General features: G+C 31.8%; 1 protein-coding gene across 1 annotated transcript; it reads right to left on the bottom strand.

Moving 5' to 3' along the window:
- Positions 1–10,321: 10,321 nt before the first annotated feature.
- Positions 10,322–11,557, bottom strand: LOC108816147 (abscisic acid receptor PYL9). The gene is made up of 3 exons (XM_018588715.2): positions 11,232–11,557; positions 10,939–11,154; positions 10,322–10,848 (listed from the first exon to the last, which is right to left on the bottom strand). Exons 1-3 carry the CDS (start codon positions 11,376–11,378, stop codon positions 10,648–10,650), a joined length of 564 nt encoding a protein of 187 aa, XP_018444217.1. The 5' UTR covers positions 11,379–11,557; the 3' UTR covers positions 10,322–10,647.

Here is an 11,557-nt window from a genome sequence, read left to right as displayed (position 1 = left end):
TTTCTTCTGTCTCTCACAAGGATCCCTCGTCGAAGATAGTCTTCGTAACAGAGCTTCTCTGCAAAGTTGTACTTGGGAAGGAGACGGTAGGGAGGCAGCTTGGCTACATCAATAAAAATCTTGTGATCCAGCAAATATTCACCATTCATTTTTTCCAGCGCCTTATGTGCTTGGTAAGCAGAACCAAACTCCACAAAGCCATAGCCTACATGCTTGCCTGCCCTCGGGATTTACAACAAGTCGAACACTAACAACTTGTCCAAGAGGACTGAAGTAATCGATGATATGAAATACTTTAGTCCGAGGAGAGAGGTTGGAAACAAAGAGAACATATCTCAACAAAATTGGGAAGAGGTTTCTCATCTTCTACTCGCAGAATGAAATCTTTGTTCCAGACTTTGTGATCTTTGCAATACTTGGGTGTGATGTACTGATGAGGGGAAATCTGAGCAAAAATCTGAGAACCGTGCAAATTTTTAATCTTTTGGAGAGCCTTGTCTGCTTCGTTAGAAAAGAAGCAAACTCGACAAAGCCACATCGCCTAGTCCTCCTGAACATCTTTGAAGAAATCGATGATATCTGCTACCCTAGCGTCCTTAGGTACCAAGATGGTTTTCTTTTTTACGACAGCCTCCTCCTTACGTTTCTTCAGAATCATAGGTCTGGTCTCCTTCAGCTTATGCTTCACCAATAAATTAGCTGGCTCCGAATCAGATCCCGACTTCATTCGTTTGCCTGATGATTTAGCTTCTGCGGCCGATTTCTTCGAAGAAGTAGCCATTGTGAGCGGCGAAAACAAGGAACCCTAGAGGAAGACAATGATTTAAAGCTTTTGCTTCAATCTTATTCAAAAAACATAAAACATAAAACATAAAAGCTTCTATCTTGTTTTTCTTTTACCACATATTCTCAAATAATTTCAGTTTTACCACGTTTATTTTCCAAATTCACATTTCTTGCTTCTCACTTTCTTAAATGACATCTTCTTCTAAGTATTAGAAAACATTATGGATGCAAAATTCGACCAATTTTTCGATCAACAATTCGAAAATCTTCTCATTCATCATTGTGATCATCAAGAAACTGATTTGGTTGAAAATATATGGCAACAATTTGGTACAAATCAAGATTACAACTAATCAGTTTTTTCTCTTTTATGGATTTCTTTCATGTTTGTATAAAATTTCTAATTATAAATTTCTATTTCTATTTTCATATGTTTTTATGTACTATTTGTTTAAATGTTATGAAATCCAATAATTTATAAGTTTTGTAATATTTAAATTTAATAATTTAATTTAAAAAAAATTAAGAACCTCGTAGGAGTTCTCCCACTGGACCTTCCGAAAACTAATTAAATTAATAGGAGTTCTCAACTTCATAAAGTACATAATTAACTATTAAACTAATTTTAAGAATCTATTAAGGGTTCTAACGAATGGAGGTAGTCTAAAGACGATGGAAGAACAATATAGTAGTAAAGAGGAAGTAGCGTTCTGTTTATGGATTTTATTTCTATATTTTAATATTAAACTAGGTGATAATCCGCGCCCTGCGCGGAAGGAATATATTTTAAGAGATGATCAAATTGAATCAAATAGACATTATACATGTAAAATCATAAAAACAAATTACACTGTATGTGAATTTTATTTTTAAACTTGTGTATTCGTTTTGAAAGTTTACTTGGAACATATATCGTGGAAGTGAATCAATAAGAGTAAGTGGATATTAATAAAAGATAAATTATGATTTAAAATAAAATAAAACATAGATATATAATATATAATTGTTATCATTAAAAATCATAAATAAAAGATGAAACGAAACATATGAAATAGACAAATAAAACCATGCAGAAACAAAATATAACAAAACATAATTTGATTAAAAATTGCTAAAAAGCTGTTGTCAATAGTGCCGTAAGAGAGTGTAAAAGAAAAGTTAAACAAAAGCTCAGAACACCCATGTTTCAGTAAATGATCAAATTGTGAAACTAAATCTTTCTTAATAATTACATGTATTTTATCTCCACGAAAAATAAAATAAAAAAAAACTATAGCATTAGCTGAAACACATAATAGTAGTTGAGAAAAAAATATAAAGACTAACAACAACTAATTTTTGCATCTACGAAATCTATTTCAATGGTCTCTTCACCAGCAGCCGAGTATGACTTTCAAAGTTTAATGATTTTCACTTTAATCTACAACATTGATTTCTTTGACTTCAAGTGAGAGATGAAATTCGTAGCATTTTATTTTTCTAGTCTTAATCCTTGTAGGTTGTGAAACTGTAGAATAAAGTTCACTTGATTTATATATAGTATACCCTACAGTTAGGATTAGTTCCACTTAATTTCAAAACAAAACGAAAATTCTCTCTTAAATTTAATACTAACAATCCCTAACTTTTATTAAAAATTTTAAAAAATTTGGAAAGTCTTACAATTAAGGAAGAAACAAATAGAAAATAATATTGACTATGAGATTTGGCAATATTAAAGAAGCGACAAATTTTTATTGAATCATAATTTGGTCTATCAACATTTATGTTGATTGTTTAGTCAAAAAAAATTGGTGCTTGAGTTAAGGGATTCAAGAGATCTCGTCAAATATATCTTCTAATTTAGATTCTCAATATATTAAAAAAACTTACAAATTTTTTCAGTAATGTATATTGTAGCTTCTTTTTTTAATATATATAAAGAAGTAGATGAATATACGGTATTTAATGTCATATATACTATAAGTTATTAATCAGATAAAAATCATATATAATTTAATGAAATATAATATATAATGTTATTACGTATGATTTTTTCTATTTGACTTTTGTCATGGACAAAACCAAAAGTATTAATCGATTGTTTACAAAAAAACATAACATTGACAATATATTATGGTCATCGCCAATGAGACTTATGCAAGTTAATTTGGTCAATCCAAATTCTCAGACCATTAAACGAAATGAATTATTATGGAAACTATTTAACTTTGTGACTTTGTTATATATGGAAAACAATATCATAACATAAATGATTGATTGAAAAACTAATCATCTATTATTATGTTTAATGATTGTAGCAATTTATCATGTGTTATAACACAATTTGGACAGATTTGACAATGGCAAAACAATGTAATTTTTGTAGTAATGAAAGGGTTTTCAAAAGAAGTGGGTAAGAGTGAATGTGAGAATGCCACCTAGGAAATGGCATTGTGTAAATAATACATCAACTTGAGGTTATTTTCTTTTAGTGCTCCTAAAATAATATATAGGGGATTTCGTTTAGCTGCAGTTATCGTTGAATAGTATTGGTTTCAATCTGGTTAATGTTTGTTCGGAATTGGTTTCACGAAATAACAGTTTGTCAAGACATCGGAAAATTGTTAAAAAAATATTTAATCAAAAGCATAAACTTAAATATATTTCAATGGCAAAGAATGGTAAATACTATTGAAAATCAAGGGCACTTAAAAAAAACCTTGTGTTTTAATAGTATAGATATTAAAAATATTTTTTTTATCAACTGTGAATCCCTATCTTTTCCTTTGTTATTTCGTACTTTGCATGAATCTTTCTTATAGCATTATGTGACAAATGACAAGTTTTATGATACACAAAATCTCCTTTTTTAGGCTTTGAAGTCAAGACTCCATTTTACACATGGAGTTTACAATTAATTAAAACTAGATTTTGACCGGCACACCCGTGCGGGTGTATTTTTTATAAAATATGTTGTTTTCATGTCAATATTAGAGTTCGGCAAAAATATGAATCCAAAAGATCGAACCGATCCCGATCCAAAAAGAAGTACCAAAACCAAACCGAAATTGATTAAATATCAAAATTATATCAAAATTATATATATTATTTTTTAGATTTAGTTTATAAAAACATCTAAAATATATATAGTAATTTTAAGTTGGTTTAAATAATTGAAATATATATAAATAGTCAAATATAAATATCTAAAATAGTTAAATATACTCAAAACACCAAAATACTTAAAATAATTATTGATTCTCTATCCAAATATTTAAATCAAACCAATTTATATGTTAAGTTTAGGTATTCAAACTATGTTATTCAGATTTATTTGTAATATACTATTTTGTTTATATATTTTGAGAAATTTAAAGTATATCTTGATCCGTGCGCCCGCGGATGTTCTTTTTCGGTTTGCAATGTTTAATATCTACTATATTTTATATAAGTGTGATTTTGTTAATAATGTATTCTATGCTAATTTTATAAATTAAATGACAAATTACATTAGTTATTTCTTATATATCCAAATTATTGAAACATATGTTTTTTAATCATAGAGTTTATTTGAGTTTGTTTGTATTTACAACCAATTAGAATAAATATTAATATGTTTCTATTCATTCATTTGTGTTAGAAATTTTTTTTTAATATTTTAAAAAATGCATAAAGTCATGTTAAATTATTAACATTATTTTCAATTATAGATCAGATATAGTTGGGTAGATTATATGTATATGAGAAAATTCTATTAATATTTTTAAAAATATGGTCATGATTTTATATAATTAGATAATTTATAGCTGAAGCATTAGAATATACAAAATTAATATGTTTGGTTCATATCTATCACTAAAATATTTAACAACTTTTTGTGATAGTTATATATAAATAAGCTTTTGAATTGTTGGTGGTACCCATGTTTAAATAGTACAATAACAATAATAAAGGTATAGATGACATTATTCGATTAAGTAACACACATCAATATTTGAGTTAAAAATTTGTTAATGGGCTTGTTGATTTGTTTTGGTGTATTACGTGAGAGACTTTGTGTTAATATTAATGTATGTATTATTAAAACCAGTGGCAATGATTGTAAATATATAAACTAAGTGAGGGTTAATTTACATTTGTACTTCACTTTTAATAGGATAGATGAATAACTCAAAAGGTACTTCATGATCTACATATAATTTTTAAACCGTGGTTTCCCCAAGAAAAAATCCTCCAAATGTAGTAGTATAAAATTTGAATGCCGGTTTACTAATATCAGAAGCTTATTTGGACCGGTTAAAGTAATATGTATATATGGTCCAATTTTTACCAGATGTCATACGATCTATATCCTTGTGGAGACTCGAGAGTGAGTAGTGTGAACTGTGAAGTGATTCAAGGTATAGCCAGAGACATGTTCTCTTGTCTGCTCCTGTCTTCCACTTAAGTATTAAAGCCCATTCATGTGAAGAACCAGACCATTGAATCCCATACTAGGCCTACCAAATGCGTTCACATTCTCAAAATTCACCATAAAAGATGACCCGAAGTACTTGTGCTTCTTGTTCTTTTATATAGTACATAAAGTGATCGTATTAGATTGTATTATTTGCATTCTGTCAAAACTTGATCGAGGCCTACGTGAAAAACTAGAGAAGTGGAGTTTGGTATATATCAATTTTGAAGGAAAATAAATGGTGTTGTCTTCTTGTTAATTGGCTGTTTTTATTTTGTATTGTGGTCCATCCAGATGGTTAAGACAAAGGTCTAGAAACCCAGGGTTTTATGGCCATTTTGTAGTGTGCAGGAATAAGCCGTTCTCCGTATTATTCTTGACTAGAGTCCATAACATATTTACAAATATTACTAGTAGAACTTGCCGAATCCCAAATAATATGCAATAAAACAAAACATAGAGATGCACATAGTCAGAACCACTTGCAAGTTGCAAGAACAATGTAAAGCAACAGAGCATTTAATGCCTGCGGGTTGGACCGACCATATAAGAAAAGGAAAAAGATTGAAGAAACAAAAGGAAATAGTAATACCGATACAAAATTCAAAATTTAGCCAATTATATATAGTTCTGTATCTCAATTCAAACTGCGTTGGATATTTAGTCCAGATAGCCAAAGCTTGGGCCACAGAGATTGAGAGGTGAAGCAAGTTGGTCAGTGGCCACAAATTTAATATTCCATTGGCCCCAATAACATCTTTGAACTCCTCTCAAGACACCTTTACAAAGTTATTATCGTTTCTTTAATGTCAAAAAGAAGCTTAAAATAAAATATAATTCGTCAGACAAAAAAATCATATAAAGCACGTGTATCTCTCTATTCATATTTAAAATTGTGTCAGTGAGCTCACTGTGATTACAGAAAAAGATAACTTGAATTGGCTTGGATGTAGATTGTGTGCTACGCATGCTTGTGGAGGTGCACTGTTGAAACCGAAGCAAGGAACAATATAAATCAGGATCAACGAGAGATTTTCAGCGATGAAATGGAGACATGAGTTTAGGGAATGAGAATTGCTGACAATTTCAGAAAAAAAAAAGCTGATCAGTTCTTATGAATATACAGGGAGTCGTCATGTCAAATATATGTCAACTCATTACTAGAGAGGGAAAGCAATACTCTCAACTTAGATCAGTGCGACATAAGATTCAATTTAAGATTTGAGAACATCGATTTCTTCCTTGATGAAATCTGTTGTCCTCATCCGAGCAAGACCATCAACTATAACTCCATAATTGCGAGGTTCATGTACAACTCCACGTCTCTCCATGTTTTGAATGACCTTAATTGCTTCCATTAGTTGACATCCAAGGATTAATGTATGTAAAAGGGTCATGTATGTAGCACCATTAGGAGAACAAGTTCTGATCCGCTCATCGAACAGTCTCTCAGCCTTCTCAGGATCATGCCTCGAGTAGACAGTCAGCATCTGGTTGTACAGAAGCAATCCTTTTCTCTCAGCACCATGGAAGAGTCTCTCACAGTCTACCAGTGAACATGTTGCTGACTGTAGATACAATCCCATCAGCCTTGATCGATTCCACTCATCTTCTACCATTCTTGTTTTGAGTGTTAAGGCGTGAACCCTTTTGATGTTGTGGGTAGCGGCAACTGTGTTGATGTTGTGGGTAGCGGAAATTGTGTTGATAGAACAAACAAGATTCAAAAGAACAAGTCTTCATGGTATCGAAGAAAAGAACAAGCTAACACAATATTCAATTTTATGTTACACCAAAAATATATTTTAGAAATAGCCTCAATAGTGAATTATTGTGCACATAATTAGCGCCGAAAACGAGTTGCAATGAATTCTACACAATAAAATCAAACAAAAATCTTCAAGTTCCTACAAAACCACAAAACAATTTATTTGAATAAGCAACAAATCATTCTTTTTATTTTCTCATATTACTGATTACATAACAACTAATATGTTTATCTTTCTAATCAGATCAAAATTTAATCTATGAATCAAATCATACACTAAGAAGATGTTTATTTTTACTTAGATATACATTAAGATTCTATATCTACTTAGCTGCTAAGAAAGAAGGGGTTTGTTTGATTATAATTCAATAAATCAAAAATTAAAATCACAAAGAATAGCCACAAACACACACCAAAATTATGAAATAAGAAAACTAACCAAGGCTATCTGATTTGAGTTTGTTTATTGACTTTGCTGAGAATACACATTTATATATATATATTGTTAACTAACCTTGGAGAAACAACTATCGAGAAAGGTCCATAATTTGATGCAAGCAAAGAAAATAAAAGCCATTCACATAGATAACAAGGGTTTCAAATAGATAGATAGATAACAAGGGTTTCAAATCGTCCCAAAAGCAAACACATAATAGATGATAAGGGTTTCAATGTTTACAAATCCTCCCAAAAGCACACATATAAAAAAATAGATCTTCTTTCTTTCCTTCCTTCCTTATTTCCTTCCATGTCGCTTCACAAATCACACACAACATCCAACACATCCTGAGCACTTCTGATGGTTTTCTGAAGATACATCACATCTTTTCTAAGTCCAATGTTTTCCGACCATATAACAGATCCAGAGCTTGTTTTAAGGTTTCCGGAAGATCAAACCCCTCTTCCAGAGCTTTTAACATGATATGCTCAAGATCAAACCCATGATCCAGAGCTTTTTGATTTCTTGTGTGAAATTCATTGCAAATCGTTTTCTGAGCCAAAATTGTACACAATAGTTCATTGCTGATTCTAGAATATTGTCTTGGTGGTTTTGCATAACATTGGATAATGAGTTCTAACCCATATAAAAAGGTTTGTCTTTTATCTAAAAAGAGGAAACTTTGAAACAACAATTGTAGTCGAGATGATAAATATGTTATATGTATGTATTGTTTGAATTTATGGATACTCTAGCACATGTATATTGTGAAATTAAATCACGTGTAACATACATGTATGATATTAGCGTTCATATTACTGTAACTACATGTTACATCTCTCTCTCTCTCTCTCTCTCTCTCTATATATATATATATATATAAATCACATGTAATTAGCTACAACTACGCATGTGGCATCTCTGTAGCAGGTAATGGCATGTAATAATATGTATATTGTGGACCAAAACCACATGTAAATTACATGTTTGATATTAGCGCTCATATATAGTAAACGCTTTGTCTTGATTAGTATGAATCATCAAGTCTCTTCTTTTCACACTCCTAGTTAGCTAGGAGAGAGAGATCAGTAACATGGTTGATTATGGTCTCAATTTAACCACAATTGCTTTTGATTTTCTTTCATAATACTTTTTATTGGTTTTGGTTTTGGTATTTATCATCACTCGTATAATGTATACAACGGTATCATTGTTTATGTATATTCATTACATGTATATTTCATATTTCAATAGCTCTTAAGTCCTCCTCACTAACAAATTTGAACTAGTGTTTTAGCAGCCAAGTATATTTAAAATCGTAATGTATATATAAGTAAATATGAAAAAATTTAGTGTATGATTTGATTCATAGATTAAATTTTGATTTGATTAAAAAGATAAACATATAAGTTGTTATGTATCAATACTTTGAGAAAACAAAAACAAAGATTTGTTGCTCAGTCAACTAATTGTTTTGTGGTTTTGTAGGAATTTGAAGATTGTGTTTTGATTATTTTTTGTGTGGAATTCATTCCAAATCGTTTTTTGGGCCAATACTCATTACTGGCTGATTATAAGATATTGTTTGGTGGTTTTTCATAAATCTGGAATATTGTGTTTGGCTTTTATGTAGATTTGTTCCACAACAACTCTCTCAATTAAACATTGAATTTCTAAAGCTCTCTATTTGGCTTATTACGAATAAGAAACTAAATTGATAGTATTTGGGAATCCAAGCTCTCACTGGTGATGATATATCTTAAAAACAGGCTTGGTTTTCTCAATACCCAGATCCCTATACGCCAAGTCAGAGTGTTCATGCTTTGGCTTTCAGAACATGAATGATAGTAGACAAATGAAATCTCTCGACACTCATGGAATTGTATCTATAATCAACAACATATTCTTCTGCTAGATTTTAATAAAATCTTCTAGAATGCATAAAAATAAAAGAGTTCTTCTCTGGTGATATTGTTTACTCGAGGTATGATTCTGAGTGGCAGAGAGATTGTTCTTTGAGCTGATCAAAATTCGTCGTCCTAACGACACCACATACATGACCCTTTTAGAGGCATTCAGCTTTGCATGTGAACCAGACAAGGTGATTCAAGTCACTCGGTACATGATGAGGCGTGAAATTCAAGCTGACTCTTGCCACTATCAAAATAGATAGAAGCTGTTATTTGCAATCTAGTTATGACAAAGACTAACAGCAAACATTAATGCAGATAAACTGATAAAAAAAAAGTTCAACTATGATCTACTCAACTCGCATATGATTTTCCTATGGAGACAACATTGTTCCTCTCGTAGAGTTTGTCCTAAGAAAAAACAACAATACATGCATTGTCCTACAGACATACCACAATGTAACCAAGCATCAGTCATTACAGATTTCAATTACTCTCCATAGAAGATACTTGCATCAGCAACAGCAACAAACAAAATCAATTTTCTCTCAACTCTAACCAAACAAGATTATCAAGATCTAGATTTATACCTTAGCCTTGGTCCTATCGACATAAATAGGATGATATATTTTCCCTTAGTACTATCTTCATCTGCAAGACGATGTCAAGATTTGTGAGGAAATACGATAAGGAACTTCACTTGTGATGACAGATAGTTTTGGGAGAAATATGGTCTTGAAGATACTCATGACCCAAGAACCCTAGGGTAAATTAATCATTACGAGTGTGTAACTTCTCTTTGTGGGCACATCTGAAAATTTACTCTGGTTTGCAAATACAGAAAAGTTACTCTGTTTAGCTATTAGAAAGGATCATTCCTTCGAGAAGTGATGTTAAGTGACTCAAGTTGCTGCAGTATAATTTATCCAGTAATAGAGACTTTGTTTAGTTTTGGCTGTGATTTTAAAAACTTGGATATATAAAAGTTGGAAGTTGAATTTCCTCTGTTTTTTAAAACCAAAAAATTAAACATTAACGCACTTCTTGGTGCTACATATATTTTTTGAATAGAAACGTGACTGAAAGGTAAAGCTACATTCCTACTAAATTATAAAGCTACATTCCTACTAATTTTTAACTTGTACGACCAGTAAATTCAGAATCAGTCATGGAGATGTCCAAATGAGTACTCAGGACTCTTTGGCTATAAATCCAGAGAGTATGTATGTCACGATCAATTTCGCTTACCAATGTTGCTATACAATCCTACAATTTGAGGAAAAATACGTAAGTACAGGTTCACAACTCATGTCATGTCCTGAGCTGCCATTCTTTCGCAAACGCTGGACAGAGAATTGAGATTGCATCGTATAAGTGCTTCCACGAAGTAACAAGTCTCGTTTTTGGCGTTCCCTTCTGGTACATCCAACACGAATGACTCTATTACCATTGTTCCCGCTCTTCCATCTATTATCTCTGGATGTACTGTAACCACTGATGAGTAGTTCTGCAATAACAGTAGATGAAGGTTTAGTTCATCGAAAACTGGTAAAGGGTAGTCATTGTGGGACAGAATATATTTTGAGAAGGGATAAACCTTAAGCCTGTGATCACCACCAAGGATTCTGATACCAAGAATGTGTTCATTATCGTCCAAGAACTCCAACCTCTCGGTGCTAGTGGTAGCCGGGAGGCCAGATCTAACGTCTACCTCTCGGACACAGCCGATGCCAACATCACCTTTCATCACACACCTGCTGACAAAAGGCTTGTACTTCTGTGGCTGATCGAATCTCCTCACTAGAGACCAAACCTGATAATCATCAGAGCAGAGTCCTTATATGTTTGCAATTCTTGGTGAAAAAATTGCATAAAGAAACAAAGACTTACAAGATGAACAGGCGCTTTGATATGCTTAATGAGAACCGAAGAACACTGGTTCTCCTTGGGATCATGTATATGATTCAATCTAGTCTGAAGAAACTCTGCCGAGCCACCTGAAACACGTCCGTCTTTGGAAGCTATCGTCGAGTTCATGTTTCAGATAGCTATTATTGTTTGTAGAAAAGATGTTCTGTTTTTAATGTTCTTATGTATCTCTTTATATATCAAGAGAAGTAAGAGAGAATATAAAGGACTGGATGATTCTAGAGACTTTATGAAGAGGAAGAGGTTTGATGAGATAAGGACGGGTTTCAAGTTGCAGAGAGTTTGGT

The sequence above is a fragment of the Raphanus sativus genome, chromosome 7 (genome assembly GCF_000801105.2).
Source record: "Raphanus sativus cultivar WK10039 chromosome 7, ASM80110v3, whole genome shotgun sequence".
Lineage (NCBI taxonomy): Eukaryota > Viridiplantae > Streptophyta > Magnoliopsida > Brassicales > Brassicaceae > Raphanus > Raphanus sativus.
Note: the sequence above shows the minus strand (reverse complement) of the source record. Positions and strands in the feature narration are given on the sequence as shown.

Bases quoted from the DNA above. Each gene is read 5' to 3' on its own strand.
- LOC108816147 (XM_018588715.2), bottom strand. From the start codon at position 11,378: ATGAACTCGACGATAGCTTCCAAAGACGGACGTGTTTCAGGTGGCTCG. The intron at 11,155-11,231 runs GTAAGTCTTTGT...GATGATTATCAG, and splicing joins TCAAAGCGCCTGTTCATCTT to GTTTGGTCTCTAGTGAGGAG. The intron at 10,849-10,938 runs GTTTATCCCTTC...CTGTTATTGCAG, and splicing joins GTGGTGATCACAGGCTTAAG to AACTACTCATCAGTGGTTAC.